General features: G+C 41.0%; 1 protein-coding gene across 1 annotated transcript in view; it reads left to right on the forward strand.

Moving 5' to 3' along the window:
* Positions 1-21,050, forward strand: part of LOC140229351 (zinc finger MIZ domain-containing protein 1-like) — a 288,520-nt gene extending 267,470 nt beyond the window's left edge. The window contains exons 7-22 of the mRNA XM_072309636.1: positions 1,323-1,444; positions 3,756-3,900; positions 5,252-5,534; positions 6,565-6,678; positions 9,049-9,252; positions 10,636-10,839; positions 11,986-12,130; positions 12,902-13,037; positions 13,548-13,758; positions 14,436-14,541; positions 15,654-15,873; positions 16,934-17,088; positions 17,896-18,039; positions 18,709-18,995; positions 19,378-20,139; positions 20,707-21,050. Of these exons, the coding sequence (XP_072165737.1) occupies positions 1,323-1,444; positions 3,756-3,900; positions 5,252-5,534; positions 6,565-6,678; positions 9,049-9,252; positions 10,636-10,839; positions 11,986-12,130; positions 12,902-13,037; positions 13,548-13,758; positions 14,436-14,541; positions 15,654-15,873; positions 16,934-17,088; positions 17,896-18,039; positions 18,709-18,995; positions 19,378-20,139; positions 20,707-20,817 (3,349 nt within the window). The 3' untranslated portion in view covers positions 20,818-21,050. The remainder of the gene's footprint in view (positions 1-1,322; positions 1,445-3,755; positions 3,901-5,251; positions 5,535-6,564; positions 6,679-9,048; positions 9,253-10,635; positions 10,840-11,985; positions 12,131-12,901; positions 13,038-13,547; positions 13,759-14,435; positions 14,542-15,653; positions 15,874-16,933; positions 17,089-17,895; positions 18,040-18,708; positions 18,996-19,377; positions 20,140-20,706) is intronic.

Here is a 21,050-nt window from a genome sequence, read left to right on the forward strand (position 1 = left end):
GATCAAACAGAGTGTGCTCGTTAATGACTTACACCCTTAGATATCCATAGCTGTATCTGCTACCCTGTACCAACAATGAGAGTGACAACTCCGTTTTTCAAGGCCACCCTACACCCTGTCCGACCCGCACTCTAAACACTGCCGAGGGGACTCTTCCACACTACTGCGTATTCCAGCAAGCTGTAGGACAGCTTCATTGATGTGGACTGACACAGAACTTGTCCTCTCCGACCACAAGCCTCACAGACTATCAAATGATGAGATCACTGCACAATTTAAACCTTAAAGGGAAGGTAAACCCAAAGAGCAATGTGGATTGAGTGAAAGCAGCAACATTAGTAGACCACATCAGTGAAAGTTTGAGAAAAATCGGACAATCGATGCAAAAGTTATGAATTTTTAAAGTTTTGGTGTTGGAACCGCTGGATGAGGAGACTACTAGAGGATATGACGTATGAGTGGACAACAATACAAAGAAAATATAAAGGATATTCAACAAAAATTCACTTTTCAAGAATTATGAAAGAGCAGTGGACCAACCGCTTTCAGAAAGCAGGGGGAATAATTGCTACCCTTAACATATGTCAATATCAAGTTGATGGAATTTGTAATTTTCATGAAAAATGGATTTTTGTAGTATTTTCTTTATATTTTCTTGATATTGTAGTCCACTCATACGTCATAACCTCTAGTAGTCTCCTCATCCAGCGGTTCCAACACCAAAACTTTAAAAATTCATAACTTTTGCATCGATTGTCCGATTTTCTTCAAACTTTCACTGATGTGTTCTACTAATGTTGCTGCTTTCACTCAATCCACATTGTTCTTGGGGTTTATCTTCCCTTTAATATGTGTGCATAGGTTTAGTGTGCACCATACATTGCATTTTGTGAGGAAAATGTTACAATTAAAGCCTAATGTCTCTCCGTACGCAAGTGTACCGTAACAACTCCTCCCCCCCCCCAAAAAAAAAAAAATAAATAAATAAAATAAATAAATAAATAAATAAATAAATTTTGCAACAAGAGCTTTGAAGGAAAACTGAATGGAAAACATTGCACATTGTTCATGTCAATTTCATGTAGTGCAACATGTTTTACACCAACAGGCCATAAGTTTCCTTCAGCATCTTTCTTGTACTCATTTTTTTTCTTTTTCAGGAAATTCATAACCCTTCTTGAAAATTCCATCAGGGTAAATGACCAGCAGGAATTTGTTATCAAGTATGAATGATAATATATCATATGTGCATTTTTTCATGTTAGCAATGTTTTAATTTCTTTTTTCGCTGGTCCAATATCTTCTCCCTGTTCTTCCTGCAGTGATCCTGCATGGCAGGGCGCCCCTCAGCAGCCTTCCCAGCAGTCTTTGAGCGTTGTTACAACAATCTGGGGGGTCACGCAAACCACTGACAAGAGTAACATGATGAACAACTCATTCCGAGGTAGGTCGGACTCACTGTAATGTTAGCCATGGAAGGAGCTGTATTGTCATATTTTGATAATGCATTATGTATCCTTAAGGATGGGGAGTTCCTGTGCTCTTAATTCAGGGTGAAGTTGGTTATCTATTCAAATTCATGCCGAGATGGTTGATGTTTGATTTGGGATAAGCCCTTGATAAATGATATGGTGAGCGTTAATATCTATCTCTCTTGGAGCCTGTTGCATGAAAGTTGAGATCAAACACACAAGTTGGAAAAATCAAACGTAAGTCCGTGACTACTCATTCTGATTGGCTGATGCCCGGCTTAAGTTTGATTTTGTGACATATACTTGATGATTCTCTTTTAATGCAACAGGACCCTATACTCCCAAGAGATTAAACTCCAAAAGAAAGAGAAAAACATCCCTACAAATGGGATAAAAAATAAAGAAGATATAACATTTTGAAATTTCACATTTTTTCAGACACCATTTCATGACCAGTCCTTATGAATATTGAAATGAGTGAGTTGATGATGTCATGCCCTCACAATTTTTCATGTATGTTATATTTGAAATTTGGGGAAAAAAAATATATATTTCTAGCTAATACAGGTAGAAGCATATTCCCGTACCAAAATATATCAGAAGTAACATTTGTGTCTTTTTAGTTTAGGTGGTTTTAAGGCAAGTTTTGTATTTATGCAGTTGAAATATGAGATTTTTGTCCTTTCTGTATATGAAATGATTAAGAAATTATGAGAGCATAGCATCACCAAGTTGCTGATTTGAATATCCATAAGGACTGGTCAAGATTTTGACAATTTTGAAATTTCACTATGTCAAAACTCCATTATTATCTGATTTTGATCATTTTTGCACTGTTCTACAGGGATTTTTTTCTCTTTTTTATATGAAATTGATAAAATTTTAGAGTAAATTTCTTCTTTAAAGACCACACTGCAGGTTTGGTGATAGATTTGTGTTGTGAGAGACACGGAGTTGAATTTCTTCTAAAAAAAAAAAAAAGGTGAATGCTTCCTCAATTTCTTTCAATACATCCCCAGAATTTTTTCAATTCTTCTTTTGCGCGTGTGTGTGTAGGCGTACGTCATAATTGTATCAATCTGTTTCACACTGTTGCAGCAGGACACCCCAACACAAGCTACCTGTTTGTGTAACTTCTCGGGACATGTCCTACTTATCAGATCACTGTACATGTATAGATGTCATAATCAGTGTAAATGGCATCCCTGTATTAGCGACCTGACTGGAATAAATGTATGTACGTAAATGTATGTAGAAAAAAATCTACATCCCATTTTTTTGTGGGATTTACAGGGCAACCCATGAGGTAAGCGAGGCTACAAAAATTATGGTAGGTGAAGATCCGATGCTCAAAGTGCATTCTGAGTTATAACCCTCCAGGTAAAGAATAGTCCAGATATTTTGCTCATCACAATTCTACAAAACTGGAGTAGAGCAAGAATAGATTACTTTGAGTGATTGATAAGCCACAACTTTGGTCCTGGAGCTTATTTGTCAAGACTTCACCTGTCCGAACATTTCTTACGGAAACAGCACGATGCCTTTGTAGGACACTTGAGAAGAATGTATAGGGATGTCTGAATCTCCACAATTCTATTCTGTGGATCTAATGCTTTTCTCAGCTGGTCTGTGAGGTCACGAGTGGGTAACACAGGTCAGAATGTGCCTGATGATGGGAGAGTCGAAGTTACGTCCCTCTCTTCTGTATGATAAAGCCACCAGCGGGAGTCTTTCTTTGTTATTTAGCCTCCAGCGCCATAGTAGTATCCTGATAACAATAGCAACAACAACAATAACAACAGAGGAATGATAGCGATGTACTGGTAACAGTCTTTAAAGCAAGAGCTTAAGAATGAGCATGTGAAAAAAACAACATGCGCTTCACCATCTGATCTCCTTCCCTTGGAATGCAACTTGCTGGCACGTCCTGCAAGTGCAACAACTTTGAAAAAAAAAATGCAATATTTTGGTTGTGGGTAATCACTTTGTTGACTGTTTCATTCTATCCATAGAGTCTGTTCCCTTGATATCAACTGTACAAGAAGACAGAGATGCCAATAAGTTTAGAGTGGGTTTTTTTCCCTGTAATTAAGGATAAGAAAATGTATTTTTGTAATTTTTTCTGAACTTGGATGTAGCATGCATAATGCATGTACTTTTTATACTTTTGAGCCAAAAGTATGAGTTTCCCCTAAAAATTTGTGTTTTACAGTGCATCAGCATATTTTTCATCCACTGTCAACCATTCATGTTTTGTCTTTCTATCTCTCTCTCCTCTTCCAGGACCAGGGGGCAATATGAACCCCGCCCAATTCAACGGCCAAACGCACCCTTTCTCTGCGGCAGCAGTGGGCCAGGGCAAGGCCTATGGGATGCAGGCGATGTCTGGCTACAGACCAAATGGACCATACAGAGGGGGACCAAATAGGTATCTTTGTGGCCCAAACTCTTCCTTACCTCCCACCCACCTGATGCTGAATGAAAACAAAAGTCAATAAGAGAAATTCATGTCAACTGTCAAATTGGCAGCCATCCAATTACTGTAAAACCAGAAAAATTTTGCAAACTTTTGAAACTTTTGCAAATTGCCACTGGCATGCAAATCATTATGGAGAAAAACAACTTTCATAATCTATCTCTGTCTATTTCATGTTTGTTTTCTTTTTCTTTTCTTTTTTTTTTTACTAGTTTGGCAGTGGGATGTCGGTTGGGAATGGAGTGATAGAGGCTTTGTCATTTTTTAAAGTGGTGACTAGTGCATGCTTACTTTTTTCTATCTTTTTTGGCCTTTAAAAAAAAAAATGTTCTTGTACATGCAGTGAAGTGTTTTGATGATAGTAGGGTAGTTGTTTTAAAGAACACGGCCTCTACCTTACATGCAGGGAAGTGTTTTGATGATGCCATGGTCGTTCATGCAATCTTAAAGATGCTAATGTGACGAGATGTAACATTAGGACAAAACACCTCTCAATGCGTGAGGCACTTGTTTTGATAGGCGTAGAGGGGAAAGATTGTTTGCTGCAAACCCTGAAAACCTTGTGTGTCTGCCAGGCCCATGACTCGAGTGTTCATGTTGTTTGCCATTTCGAAGTGAAGGTCCGAGTCATCGTCTTGTGAGAGAATGCCTGAGCTCAGTTTCTTTTTTGACTCCCCACCCCCCCCCCCCCCCACACCCTTCTTGATCATGCAGTACCCAAGGTTCATGATGAGCAAACAACATAGAGGCATCCATAATAGAACAAATGAAATGCGTACAAACCTCAGCAAAGGTGTTCTGACGTCAGAGACCAGTCTCGCATTTCCATAACAATGAAACATGAATGACTATCGAGCCTCATTTGGAGGGTTAGTGTAATCCAACTTTGATGGTTGAAAGACCTGACAGAAACCAATGTTGTGCAGGGGTATGAGTCCCTCTTCTAAACCCTTGATAATGCAGACAACCTGTCAGCAGAAATACCCTCAAAATACCTGTAACATGAATTAAATATAGGTATTACAACTACAGGTCTTTGTGAATATGCCAGCAATATCATGTCTAGTAGCAGGAGCTATTCATACCAAACCTCATGAAGATTAAGGATTCTTAAAACTAAATTAGTGGAACTTTCTTCATGCTGAATGAATGATAGGATCCCGTCAGCGCTAGGTACAGTTATGCTTTCAATTATACAAATGATACATAAAGTTTTCTTGGACGTGAACATCAGCCAGACTGTATTTTCATCATAATATACCAACTTCTTTGTCTTCATCACTTTTTTTCGGTTTCTGCACAGCATGCAGCCTGGAATGGGAGGACCATGCTACCCAACTCCACCCCCCAACGTGCCGCCCCACATGGGAGGAGGAGGACCCCATCCCGGTGCACAGAAGGCCATGTCTGCGGGGACGGGGAACTTCCCTCACCCCCAGCCCGCGGCAGCCGCAGCGGCCGCAGTTATGGCGGCGGCGGCGGCGACGGTCAACGCCGGCGCCACAGCGACGGCCACGGCGACTGCAACGGCCACGGTGTGTGTCAAGGAACAGGAGGAGCAACAACAGATGGGAGAATATGGCATGGTGAGGGAATGAGTTCCAAGACCAGATAGCCTGCCAGTTATAGACCTGTTGTGTGGTTCACTGCTCTCTTGATGGAGCTTAGAATTCTAGTCTGAGGTGAACTCTTGCAGCATGCAAAATTATAACAAGAAATAGATGTTTCATCACAGAGAAAAATTTGGTGAAAAATTTTCTGGCTCAAGCTCCAGTTAGTCTGATCATAACTTTCCGAGTTGCTCCCATGCTTTTGATTGTCATCTATAGATTTAATATGTGCGGTGACCGGCTGTGTTTGCAAAATAGGTGCGAGTGAATTCATTCGTGATTTCAGAATCTCCAAATGTTAGCAAGAAGTCAAAATAATTGCGTTGGATGAGATTTTTTTTTGGCGAAGTTCCAGAGGGTAAAGACAAAACTACTGGTGTAGAGAAGTATTAAGGATGCTGTGCAGGAATTAGCATCTGACATCATTTGTTGGCCTGAGCATGTGAATGATGTTCTTTGAAAAGAAATTGGTGAAAATAACTAATTTCTCTGGCACAAGATGTCTCCTGCTACTAATCGGAATATCTTTTCATCTGCAGCTGCACAGTGATCTTTAGAGACCATTTGTTTGTTGACATGGCTACAGGTCAGAAATTATGCGGATGAAAAGTGGTTGTAATACGATTGGTATTGTCTTAAGGTATCAAAAGGTGTTAACATTTTGTGCTGGTTACGAGGAGCAATTTCCAGAGCAGATGTTTGAGAGTGCTGCTGCCAAGATTTTTGCCATTGTTTCTTATTTACACTCGAGACCAATTAGCAGCATGCAAAGTAAGTGGCACTTGTAGCAAGAGAATTCATTCAGTAACCATGGCAATGTACCCTTCACATTCTGTCCACGTCTGTGTCTGAGCAACCATTGTCCTCCCAGATTATCCGCGATCATCGGTTCAGCCCCAAACTGGAGACCCAGACCTTTCCTTGCGAGCGATGCTAATCGTATTGAATATTGCCGTCTCATTTTTTTCTTCAACTTTTCTCCCCTGGCCTTTGACCCCTTGCACAGAGAGCTCATGCTCAGCAGCAAAGGGGCTACGGCAATCAATACTACGATGGACCCCCGTCTCACGGCCCATCTCTGCATCACGCCCATGTTAACACCCAGATGATGCATCCTGAGGTACAATGATTAATACTGCCCACTCACAAACTATGCCACTCTTGTTCTATAATTCCTTAATTATCATTTTCTGTTGATGTGAAAATACAGGAAGGACAAATATTTCTTTCAAGCACCACACTTTCCTCCTTCACTCTCTCTCTTTCCATCTCTATTCTACTTCTTCTTCTTTCTCAATCCATCTCCTTGTCTGTCAAAGTATTTGTCTATCTGTCTATATTCCTTTCTACATGTCTGTCTATTTTTATCTTCGTCTCTCTTTCTGTAATTGTATGTTTGTATGTGGAATTTATCATTCCACCCTCATTCGTTTGTCCCTGATAGTGTTTCCATCGTTGCTAAATTTACCTCTTTTCTGATAGTCATTGTTGGGACAGTATCCTGGCTGTATTATATGTCATTGTGCCAATCACTGCATCACCTGTTTGTTTATTTGTTTGTCTGTTTGTTTGTTTGTCTCATAGTCCACTTTCTTTTCTCACTGTTCTTTGTTCCTGTATAGATTCATCACATGTAACCAGCAATCACAACTAATAGACACAGATATCAGTGCCCATTCTGTTTTGATTTCATTTATTATCTCTGACAGAAGTTCCGACTGATGATAATTCATGTTTAATGTCAACCCTCTTCGTTTCAAGCATTTAACTGCATAACTATTTTTTCAGTTGATTTCCATCGTAAACCTTGCGATGAATATATCATCCACTTTACTAACAGCAATATGTCATTATGTGTTTCTTTCCCTCGCCTCCAGAAAGGGGCATATATGTTCGAACTTGTATTGATATTGTGGCAGTTGTTTTCCTCCTCTTGAACAAGTCTAGCAGATGGCCCCCTCTCACACCTATCTCTTGCAGCAAAGCTCATGATCAATGTACACCTTTTATGTATTTTTCGCTCTAACACAAAACTCTTGCCCATTTTGTGGGTGGCGCCTAATACAGACGTGATTTGCGTGTTTAAAGGGAAAGAAGTTGTGAAACACCAGCCTTCTTTACGCACCGCTACACCGCTGTCCATTCTTGCCCTGTACGCAGGATGTTGCACAAATGCTTTCTTACAAAGTTTTCTGTCTGTTTCCAAAGGAGCCTTTGAGGTGCACTAAAATGTGTGTAGTATATTCCGATACACTATAACGACCTACCAACTGCTATCACTGGAAATCCTATAAGCTATTGTGTGGAGTCTGTCACAAAGGTCCAACTCACGCACTTGGGGCACATTGCCAGAAATCATGCATTCAGACTTTATTACAAAGATCAAATACAAGTCCCCAAGTGGACAGTTCTGTATGGCTGTGAGGCATTTTGCATTTAACTGCAAAGTTTCTGGCAATGTTCCCATGGTACAGTAATATGCAGAGCAACAAATCTGGAATGACTCTGTCCAATTCCTGCAAAACTTTGTTGACAATCTGATGTGTGTGCTTTATACTTTAACAAAGATATAATGGTGTGGTTTATTCCAGAAAGGGGATTATGTTTTCTCAACAGTATTTCCCCCCCCCCCCAAAAAAAAAAAAAAATAGTTGTGGTGTCTTCTCACTTTCAAGCATTCCTGTATTTCCTTCATGCTTGCATTGAGCCTTGAATCCAGGATTGTAGTTTTTGTACAGGATATGTTGTTAGCCTTGGTTCCATTAACCATCACTGAGATGGTTAATAATTTCTTTCTCTTGAGCTGTTTATTGTTATACTATAACTTTCTTGACCCTCTCGTTTTTCTGATATCTCTCCTCTCTTCTTGCTCATAAACTCCTCAATGTGTATATAAATCTTATCTATAATATATATATATATATATTTCATTTAATTTTGGTTTGTATGCCTTGCAGTGACAATTTTAACAATTTTAAGTCATGGTTTTGGTATTTGACTGGCAAGCACATGCTGTCAAACAGCTGGGCTGTCATGATTAGGTGCAGTGCAAGTACATCTGTGTCCTCTTTACAAGCCCTTACATTTGTTTTATTCCATTGAGAATGTGCTCTTCAACAGTAAATGGCACAGTGCATTTAATTTGTACTTGTGAAATAAAAAAAAAAAATAGATAAAACTGTTCAAACAGGTTTCTCTTGTGATTTAATTTGTTCATCATATCTTTTTCATTTTTCCTCTTCTCCACCTGTGTCTTATTCTTTCTTCCCATCTCTCTCTCTCTCTCTCTCTCTCTTTTCTCTCTTTATCTTTTTCTGCACATCTTTCTACCTGTGTATCCATTTATGTTTGTGTATATTTCTTTCTCCTTCTGTCTGTCCATGTTTTGCTCAACTTTCTCTTATTGATATATCATTTTTCTCTCTCTCATTTTCTCAACCTCTTTCTGTTTTGCCTCGCCCTCCATCTCTGCCTCCCTTTGTGCTCTCAGATGAGGACCCAGCCAGACTATGTGAACCAATACCCTCCGGGCACCATGCACCAGATGCCCATGGAGGCCATGGTGGGCAATGGTCCGGGCAAGCACCCCATGTACAACCCCCAGATGCCCACCAGGAGTATTCCGGGGCCCCAGCCCCACCCGTCCACCTTCAACAACAAGAGGCCTTACCCGGGAGCGCAGGGATACAATCCGGTACGTTGAGTTTTTTTGTCTTCCTGCGTAGCGGGAGCAAGACAAAAGCATTACTTTTTTGTACTTTTTGTCGTTGTTGGCGTTGCCAACAATTTTATGTACTCTCAATAACTTTTCATAGCTGTGCTTTATGACCACCAAACTTATACCACAGGTATGTAACCTAAAAATGCTGGTTAAGTTTTGAATATTGGTGAAGTCCAACAAGGTCATAGGTCAAAGGGGCAATGAACTTTACCTGATGAGCACTGTCCTTGCAATATTGTGGTGTACTATCAAGGCCTTTTCAGAGCTTTGAACTATGACCACAAAACTCACGGCACAGGTAACATCACCAAAAGATGCTGGTCAAATTCTTATGTTGAAGAAATCCAGCAGCAAGATCAAAGGTCAAAAAGGTCATCGAACTTACATTGAAAAACACTATACTTGTAATATTGGGGTGTACCTTCAATAGCTGTCTACAACTGTGAACTATGACCATGAAATAGGTGCCACAAGTACATTACCTAAAGATAATGCTTTAAGTTTGGTTATGGGTCAGATCTGATGATGTCAAAGGTCAAACGTTCGATAAACTTAACATTAAAAAACACTATACTCACAAATTGTGATATGCAGGTGAGACATTGCTTTGCACTTGTCTTGTTTCCCTTGACTCCTCCACTCACCGTGTCATTCACCTCTTCTTTCCTGGCTCCCCCTCATTCTCTTTCTCTGGAGGAGACAGTGTCATTAGAGAAGCAAGCGTGCCCCCCATTTTGTGGTGAGGGTGCAATAATGCGATCAGAAAACCTTTAGCAATCATTGTAGGAATCCCCTATTGTGTAAAGTGAGTTTTCAAAGAATCACTCACTGGTTTTATGTGTTACACTTCTTGTATAGACATATAAATAGGCCAAACTATGGCCAACTGTTTCTGTCAAGGGAGTTGTACCTCCAAAAATTCAGTCATAGCATAGCTATTTTCAAATGCTCAAAGCCAAATGGTTATGGGTAGTTGCCTTCATGATTCACATTCTAATGACCAAAGTGTTGAGAAACCGAGACAAAAGGTAAAACCATATTGCTTGATTAAATTTGTATCTACAGCGCACTAAACCAAATGGTTAAGCTTTATCATCTTACCCAACATTTACTCTGTTGTATGCATTTGAAGAAGTAAAACTACACAATTCACCTTGACTACAGCTGGATTTCCAGAAAGATTTTGTCATGCATAAAAAGAAAAAAATCAAAATTTAGTTGACAAAATGTATTATTCGGAAATTATATGTGATTTTATTCTTTACCTGTATTTCTTTGATGCTAATAGCAGGCACTTGTGTATACACTTTGATAATCATACATTCTATTTCTCCTTTTTTTCTATATATTATATAGAATCATATGAACCAGCCGCAATATCCCCAGATGGGACCACAGGGACCCATGCCCATGAAGGGTGGACCGTACCAAGGGGGTCAGCCGGGACCCATGCAGGGACCGGTGAGGCACGGCTACATGATAAACAAGCATCACCCTAACCAGTTCTTCCCCAGGGGCGGGGTGCCGCCACAGGGTCACATGCCGATGCCACAGACTATGGTCAGTCCTGCAACAATGTGATCCTCTTGTTATTGCTGGTGCTGCTATTTCTGCTACTTTTGCTGTTGCTCTTATTGATGCCATTATTGCTGTTGTTGCTGTTGTTGATACTTTTGTTGCTGTTGTTTCTTTTGTTCTAGCTGCTGTTGTTGCTATTGTTGTTCCTGCTATTGCTGATGTTATTGTTGTCGCTACTGTTGCTGATATTGTTGCTGTTTTGGGGGGGGGGGTTTTGCTCTCGATGTAAGTAAGGAACTGAACATTGCACAATCAACGTAACAAACTAAATTATTTTCTGCTAGTGTATCTGAGCATAGCAAGATATATTTCAATCAAGTGAATAGGTCAGTGCATCAAACTGTAGTTGAGATGGAGAAAAACACCAACCAATTCCTAAACTGTACAAAAGTGCTCTGGAATCCTGATATGTATCTGTCATGCCTGCCAATTAAGGGAAGGATGAGTAGATTGAAGATAATCCCTCACTTTCTCCTTTTGTGTGTTTTTTCTTTCTTCATTTGTTCAAGGCGAAATTGTCTGCATCTCTTGATATGGAAGTTTTGTTGACGGTTGTCATGGAAGTGTGATATTTTCCCTTGATGTGGAAAGCAGCCCCGCACAGTAAAGAATTGGTTTGATTGTCATCACAGGAAATGATGACTAGTTTGCAGGGAATCTTGATAAGTGTCAAGTCACAAAACTAAGCTGCTTTCTCCAGCGAGGGCAGCCTGACGCCTCCTCTTGTGTATTCCGTCAATTCTGCAGCCAGAGACGTGAAATGAGTCATGAGATTATTGCGTTGTGTTTTTGCTCTTTAGGTGATGATCAAAAAAACAAGTTTCTTCTGAATACAAAATGAGATCATGAAGGAAATTTTTTACTTTTGCTTGGTGTCTTCTTCAGGAGGTAATGTAGCGGGCGTGAAAGAGTTGCTGGATGGCATGTGCTAATACATATTCACATTTACTCTATTGCTTTCCCAGCATACATACACAACACGTCTTGCTAACTAGAACTAGCAGGGTGTCATTGACATAGTCAAAACATGTGTAATCATTGTTGGCACAAACTATTTCGCTTGTGTTATGGATTGTTGAGCATGTTTTTATATGAAATTTGTGTTATATTTATCGTTCATCTCCACAGAATAATGCACCAATCAACTTCCAGCCCAACATGCAAGGCAACCCCACGCCCCCACTCACACCCAGCCCCAACATTCCCCCTACCTACATATCACCAACAGGGGACATGAAACCCTTTCCCAGGGGACCACCGGACATGAAAACAGGTCAGTCTTTCAAAATAGCCTCCTTTCCAGGCTTTTCAGAAGTTTGAGAGCATTATGACAGCGATGATTGTTATTTTCCTGCACAAAAATCCAGACAAATTTTTACACGCCACATCTCCATCCGTGGTTTTGAATGGAACCATGGTTTCGATTTAATTCATGTGAAAGCTAGATACTGAAAAATGGAAAGAGGTGTTATCTAACAAATTCAACCCTTAATGTGCCTAGACACTTAGCTTAACCCATTGAGGACGAGTCCTGAGTATACTCAGGCACATGTCTTTGGGAAATGCGTGTTGTAGCAAAATCTGTCCGTCTTCAGCGGGTTAACTTGCCAAGCCTTTCCTCAGCATTCAATACTAGTAATCCATCTAAACTTGATCTACCCATAGTTGTAAAGTTAGTAAGCCCACTCAGGTGTAGCAATGTTGCCTCAGTCCAACAAGAAGACCCTGTTGACACAATGGGGATTAAGGGGATTAGATAATCTTTATTCATTGACAAATGGTTTCCAGACATCTGTACCAATGGGCAAAAGAAAATGTTCCAGCTTGCATGACAATCAGCAAACATAGCACAGTAAAGGTTAAGTGTAATAAGGACTAAAAAGAAAAAGAAACCCATTGACTGACACCATTTTCTTTCTCCTCTTCCTCCTCCTCCTCTTCCTTCTCCTCTTCCTCCTCCTCCTCCTCCTCTTCCTTCTCCTCCTCCTCTGCCTCCTTTTTCTTGCCCTCTTCTGCCGTCCGACGTTCTTTTCCCACGGAGCAGCGAGTGAGGAGATGTGCATGACGTTTCCGGTGAGGGACGGCGTGGTCCTGGAACCGTTCCGGCTAGAGCACAATCTGGCAGTCAGTAACCATGTCTTCCACCTCCGCCAGTCAGTCCACCAGACACTCATGTGGAGGTAGGCTACGGCTCTCCAGAATCCTGCAAGCTTTTTACATTAAAATTGTATTAATGTTTGGTGCCGACGATGATTCTCTTTGCACACTTTACAGTATGGTATGATATATACTAGTAAATGGTACAGTGAATACAAAAGTGATCATGGTCTTGAAAACAAAGACAAAAATATGTCTTTAGTGTCCAACAACAAGGACTGACATTCAAAGGTAGAAGAGTATGCAAGCAGAAACAGTCAAATGTATATGTATATGAATAGGTGTGCTATGCAGATGAACTGGTAAGAAATATTGTGATATGATATGTATCAAATTAAAAGCAATTGTGCCAGAGTACTAAGATGAAAGAGCATCAAACATAGTATCGGAAAGTTTCGCAGGTAACAAATGGATCTCATATAACCATCTAAACTTTTTTTCTGTCTATCCTTCCCTATTCCCCTCCTCCTCTTTTTCCTCCAACCCTCCCTCTTTCCCATTCCTCATCCTCACCCTCCCCTTCCCCCAATCAGATCAGACTTGGAGCTCCAGTTCAAGTGCTACCACCACGAGGACAGGCAGATGCACACCAACTGGCCAGCCTCTGTCCAAGTATCGGTCAACGCCAACCCACTGACCATCGAGAGGGGCGACAATAAGACCTCCCACAAGCCCCTCTACCTAAAAGAAGTGTGCCAACCGGGCAGGAACACGATTCAGATCACCGTCCGGGCTTGCTGCTGTGTAAGACATCTTTCTTTTTTTAATCCTTTGTGTATTATTTCTTTCAAATTGGCTGAGCAGGTATGCTGTTCATCATTTGTAATGATTGCCCATTAGAGGAAAAGTTAAAGAAGATTATTTCTGTTGATGTACTTTTGGATTTCTTATTTCTCTAGTGCAGCTGTTCAACTAATTTTGATCAAAATTACTGGTGTCAGGAGTGGAGTAACAAAAGGGGGGGTCCCGTCTTTTATTAGGACCACCTTGTTTTTCCTTTGTTTTGGGATATCTCAGCCATTTCAAGACCAATTTTCATCAGATGAACTTTAGATTCATCTTAGAATTGTATGCTTTTTGATATTTTATATAATTGGTTTCATATTATCTCATACAAAGTTAAAATCTGATCCATATCTCAACCAAAACTATAACATCCCGTCGAAGTGGGAATGGTCATTTGAACCCATGTCACTGCAGGGGAAGTCAGGGGGTGGGGGGATGGGGGGAGGTTTCAGACCTAAACAACAAAACTCTGATTCTGATTTAGGAATGAAACCATTCACCATCATGTGACTTGTCAGTGGGAGAGTTCAGAACTGTTGATTTCTTGTTACTTGCTTCTACGCACAATATTTATTTCCATCGCAATGATTTGATGTGTACTTTCATCACCCATATCTCTGTTCTCTCAACCACAGTCCCATTTGTTTGTGCTACAACTTGTGTACCGGCCGACCGTCAAATCAGTATTACAACGACTGCTCAGAAAACGGTTACTGCCCGCAGAGCACTGTATCACAAAGAGTGAGTACCATTTGAAATGTGGAAATGTAACCTCAGAATTTTGTTTAGGATCCAGAGAGAATCATCTCCCGTTTACGGGGCCTCCCACGCAGACTGTATGTGCAAGCAAATATTGGAAAGAATCATTATAATTATGACAACACAAGAATGTGTGATAAATTTGCAGGAATCCTTTGTACTCTGTGGTAGGTTTTGCCCGTAAGTACAATGTTAAATCTACATAAATGAACAGTGTTCAAAAGAAGGAAAGTGGTACCGATTAGATTATAGCCATTATCTTTTTTAGGAAATATGCATCATGATGTCAAACAAAATGTTTGTAAGTAGCTTGTATTGTTATTGTATGCTTATAGTAAGAAAAGAGACATTGTGCCTGTTTGTGTTAGATGTGTATCATGACTTAAGTCAAGTTAAGTTAGGTTATAATTGCATTACAATGTTTGCCAATGCATTGAATGTGTTCTCAGTGACGTTCTGAAAGACAAAAGCACCTCTTATAGATGGCAAAATCTGAAAGATGGCAAAAGAAATCATTGTAAATTTTGCTATCTCATGGATTCAATGATGAGATATCTTTAGAGAAAATGAAAAATTGTGCAGAAAGAGTGTTATGCAAGGGGATGTACAGTATGTCCAATAAAAAATTACAATCATATTTTCACGTTGATAACTTTCAATATGATTAAACTGTCTAAATGCTACTTCAGGGTCTTAAAATATAACATCTTAGCGATATTTTGCAGAAAACCCCATTCAATTTAGTTAAGTGGTCACAGAGAAATGTGGATCTTTGTAAAGCATGTCATGCGTCTGATTCTTCCAAGTTTAGCACTTGGATGCTCTTGGAATTGCATAATGTGAACACAATGGACAGAACTTAGAGAAGAATGGATTCCTGACGTGCTCTACAAAACTCCTCATTTCTCTTTAACCACTGAAGCTAATCAGATTGGGTTTTCAGTAATATGTGGGTAACAAGTTATAGTTTCATACCCAGAAATTGTACTTGGATTGATTCACAATTTTTAAAGTTATCGTTGTGGAGAGTCCCATTGTAACTTCTTCTTTTTTTGGCATGTGGTATGTATGTCTTTTTCCATTTGCTTTTCCAGTCAAGAGGAATTTCTCCAGCGTGGCGTCATCGACAGGTGGTCTGAATGATGATGGCGTGGAGCAGACGGCCATCAAGGTATCCCTTAAGTGCCCCATCACCTACAAGCGCATCACGCTGCCGGCCCGGGGCCACGACTGCAAGCACATCCAGTGTTTTGACCTCGAGTCCTACCTGCAGCTCAACTGTGAGCGGGGGTCGTGGCGGTGTCCTGTCTGCAAGTGAGTGTTGGCAAATCATCTGTCTGTCCTATTATGTCTCTTTCTGTCTGTTTGTCTCTTTTGTGTTTGTATGCCATTATTTGACTATCACATGATAGTTCTCTCCTCCAATGTCTTCTCCTGTCTCTCCTCTATTTCTGTCCCATCTCCTTTGTCTGTTCTCTCTTTTTTATCTATCTTTTTTGCTCTTCCCTCTTTCTTTCATTTTTCTTGATTTTCTCTCACCCATCTTTTCAATCTCTCTGCAGGACCATACTTGGTTTAACTTCGAAACTGTCAATCAATGCCACGACATTGATTTTCTGTTTCCCCCCTAAGTTTCAAAGTACAGACAAGTCATGGGTGGCTAGTGGTTTCAGATCAAACTGCAAACTAAATCTAAAGAGTCATAGTGGTTTCCAAAGAACAGCCATCACATACTGGTATACAATTCCCTCTCTGTCAGAATCTCTCTCCCTCTATATCTATTTCTTCACCTATCTTTTAATACAAAATATATCAAGCTCTCTGTCTCTCTCTCTCACCCTCTCCTTATATATAAGGGAGAGGGAGAGATATATTTATGAGAGGAGAGATATATTATATCTCTTCCTCTCCCTCTTGGTTTCCATCTCCCACTTGTCTGCTGTGATATTTTCTTTGATTGGTAACCCCTATCTGTCTCATCACTGTTTGTCTTATAATCTGTCACATCAGTCTCCATACACATGGTTTGTCTGTCTGTCTGTCTGTCACACTGTTTTTCTTTGTCTGTTTGTCTGTTTGCACTATCTGTCATTGAGACCGTATGGATGTGGTACTATTCCTCGCTACTGTTTATTCTCTGTCTGTGATGTTGTCTGAATAATATCTCTCTCCCTTGTTTTTGTTCTTTGTGTATTTCATAAAAACACATCTGTGTTGATAGGTATGTGAGTGTTGGGATGTTACTTAAAGGTCTAATGATGTTTTTCAGTCGTCTGTATTTCCATGTGAAACCCCATCTTTCTCTTAGTGAGAGATCTTGCCTATATGTGTTCAAACCATGACAAGTCTCTGAACGATCTCCCCCCTCCCTCAGCAAAACTGCATTACTGGAGGGACTTGAGGTGGACCAGTTCATGTGGGGAATACTGACCGCTGTCCAGTCTGCAGACTTTGAGGAGGTGACCATCGATGCGTCAGCCAGCTGGAAGCCCGTTCCCATTAAGAGTGAATTCAAGGAAGAGGAGCCAGGTATGGATGAAGACACTCCTTTTTGTTGTCTGTCTTCAACTGGTAACCATGGTAACAGAGGAAGGTGTTGAGATGCTCTCCTTCATTTGATGAATATCCGAAAGATTATGGAGGCTAAATCTGTTAAGTTAAATGTCAGCTCTTGTTCTTGCCATGTAATAAAACTGCTACATCTGTTGCTCAACAGTATTCCTTTCAATGACGCTCACTTAATGCTGCAGTATAAGTTTCTTATACCAAGCTCTGATACCGTATGTCGTGCCCATATTTGAAAGGACACTCTTTGTACTTATCTGAAATTTGGTTGTCTTTACTATGACTGTTAGTCTCTGCCAGGCAGATCATTTCTTGAGAGATGAAAAGATAGAATCATTGTAACTAATTAGCCATGTAAGCATCATTCAGTAATCATCCTGATAATCTCAGGGCAGCCGTCTGCCATTTTTAGCTTACAGTTTTTCATGTATTTTCATCATCCAACAAAGGACAGTATAGTTTTGAATATTTTTTTTAAAGTTTTTTATTATTGAAATAGATCTTGATATGTTTAATTTGTGAAATTCCACAAGTTTTTATAGAAACCCAAATTCATCTTTTGCAGTCAGAATATATTTTTCACCTTACATGAGAATATACATGTATTTTTTTTTTTTTTTGGGGGGGGGGGGGTGAAGGGGTGTTCCCAAACAGTGGCAGGCCTCAAGGTTTAATGTTAATGTCAAAGCAGATGATGCATTATTGTTTCCATGGTGATATGGCATTCCTAACATCCTCCTACCAATTTTTGGTCATTCCGTCCCCTTCTAGAATCGTGCCACTCTGCCAAGAGGCATAAAGCCATGTCGCCGGGCAGTATGATGATGCCTGGTCTGCACCACTTTGAGGGCGGTCCCAGCCCCTCACCCTACCCCCAGCCCCCCATGTCTGCTGCAGGACCCGACTTCAATGGAGGTAATGGAAGATGCCACAAAGGGGGGACTACACGGCGCTCAAAGTGCCACTTGATTTGACATTAAACCGACTACCACCTCTGGGTCCTTCCTTCGTGGTTTTAAACACGTAGCTTTTCTCACACAAATGTTATGTCAAAAAAGGAGTGATAGAATCTTCATATGTGTGCTGATTCACCCACATATTGTGTAGTCAGTTCCTTTGTGCTGAAATTCTGTTTACATGAAGTTCAGCAGTAATAGCTAGTGAATGAGGATTCAAGATTCCAAAGTGGTAGATATTTAGTGAAGTTTGTATAAACTCACAAGCTACAAAAGGATCACAGATTGCTAAATGCTTCATATTTCAACTGGGTGCCGTGATAATCTAATGCATTCCCGCGTGAACTTATCATGCTATCCAATGTTATTAGTGTTCAACTGTGTCAGCAAAAGAGTTTACAACAAATACAGAAACAACAAAGAAAAGCATGCAATTGAATTGCTACATTTGGTACATAATGGGAGCAAATGATTTAAATTTGTGTGTGTTAACAGTTTCAGCCTGTGGTATTAGGGAGAATTCATCATTTTGATATCAATGAATGGGAATACAAATTTGCTCATTATGCCAATTCTTGTACCAATTTTAACCACTATTTTTTTTTTCTCTCTCTCTCTCCACACAAAGCGGTGAGACCAAACTCAAATACCAACCCCAACGTGGGCGGTCCCAACAACTTCCGCAACTTTGCCAACTTCCCTCCGCAGGGAGGAGGGGGTCCCGGAGCCGGGGGCGGAGGTGGAGGAGGCGGAGGAGGGGGAGGTGGAGCAGCAGTAAGTGGGGCAGGAGGCGGAACACAACCCAACATGAACCCCAGTGCTAACAGCTTCAATGGGCCCATGATACCAGCAGCGGATGACATCGCCACCACGGACATGTACCCTGTGGAGAAGCAGTTCAATCATGCACTACAGGTGAGTAGCATCCTTGACCGACACTTCTAGAAAAATTAATAGAGAAGTTATTCCCTTAGATTCAGGGACCTTTTTTAATATGTTTCTTTCTCTGTAATTATAATTTGCTTGAGTAATTTCGACCTTCTTTCATTACAAGTATAACTTCACCAAATGGAATGTAGAATGGATTATGTCATAGTGATGAGAGAAAATGTTGCTATTTTCAGCAAATACATGGAGACTTTTATTTAGATAGATATCTTTACCGTTATTTCTTCTACATGTTTGTTTCTTCTATAAAAAATCATTGAATGACTAAACAACAAGGTAATTCATGAACACATCTGAGGAGTGAAGACGAGATAAACTTTGGTCCTACTGTGTTTGTTGTCATTTTCAGCAAATGCCAATGAACCAGTCACATCCACCAGGCCAGCAGTCGCATCGGCACCCATCCCCAATGGCCCACCACCCACGCAACAACCCCACCACACCCAATCCCACCCATCAGGGTACACCCACCTCGGCATCCATTGCCTCCCCTCGCACCATGCACACCAGCAACCCCAATCTGCGACCGCCGACGCCGGGTATGCCCCACACGCCCACCATGGGTCCCAGCACGCCAAGCATGGGACCCATGACCCCTACCATGCCTCACACCCCTAACAATATGCCTCCAACGCCCAACAACATGCCACACACACCCAGCAACATGCCCCACACCCCAACCAACATGCCCCACACACCCAACAATATGCCACACACGCCCAACAACATGCCCCCGACGCCAAACAGCATGGGCAACACCACCTCTACCTCGCTCAACCAGCAGCCACACACACCGGGCGCCTCGTCCAACCCACCGTCGCATCCGGGGATGAACACCATGAACAACCAGCGCTCCCACCAGTCACCCAACCCGGGACCACCACCGCCCGCAACGACAAGTCAACTTCCAGCATTACTCGGGCACAACCAAGGGGGCGCCAGCACCACCTCAACATCATCAGCATCAATAACAACCAACGGCAGCGTGGTCCTGGACTCCCACGTGAGGAATAACAGCATGACGAGTAGTCAGGCCAACGCCAACCACAACTTGGACTTTGACCCGGCCGCGGTCATCGACGGCGGCGGAGAGGGACAGGAGGGACTTGACGTGAGTTTGCAGTCCTGTTCTCACTTCTTTTGAGAATTGTTACGGAGAGAAGATATAAGTCCATATAAGCTCCATGTAGTTGAACATCACAATTGCTGCACATCTCACTTGCAGTGTTTCAAAAATCTTGTTACCAGTATGCCTTTTTTTTTTCTTGCTTGCTTGCTTGCTTTCTTGCTGAAGAAGAAATTGAGGATTGCTGGTGAGACAAGCCATAAATTGTAATGTTGCTTATGGTGACTGAAGAGGATTCTCCAAACTCACTTTGAAATATTCAACAGTTGCTTTCCCAGCAATCTCCTTGAAAAAGCATAATATTTGACAACTTATGACCTGAATCATGTAATAAAGCTGTAGAATATGTCATCTTCTTGTAGCAAAACAATGGCAGAAGAGATTTGCACTGAAAAAGATATCTAGAATCCATACGTCTGTAGAAATGTCTGTACCCTTCTGTTTGTAAGTTTCATGCATAAAATGTCAGTTTTCTAATTTTCACCACTTCTTGTAGACAAGAACACTGAAATGTATGTGAATCTGCATGCTTGTTTCTGTTCTTCTTTACAGTTACTACCTGACAACATCGTGGATGTGGATATTTTGTCAATACTGGGCCAAAACGACAGCTCATCAGCAAACAATGACAGCGAAGAACTCCTCTCTCTATTTGACTCATGAAAACAGACATGACAGACTGCCAAATTATGTTTGTCGAACTCTTGTGGATGACTGCAGAAAAAGTTACTCGCGATGCACCTCAATTGAGGAATTAGCATTGTCTCTGTAAGGAGGGTGTAAAGATGGACATACTGGAGTAAAGGTGGAGAGCAGTGAGTTTGTAGCAGGGGACACTCCTGTAAGTTATGGAGATGGAGGCTTGGATGTGTGTGATGCCAAGCGTTGTGGCTGGG

Source organism: Diadema setosum, chromosome 5 (assembly GCF_964275005.1).
Source record: "Diadema setosum chromosome 5, eeDiaSeto1, whole genome shotgun sequence".
NCBI lineage: Eukaryota > Metazoa > Echinodermata > Echinoidea > Diadematoida > Diadematidae > Diadema > Diadema setosum.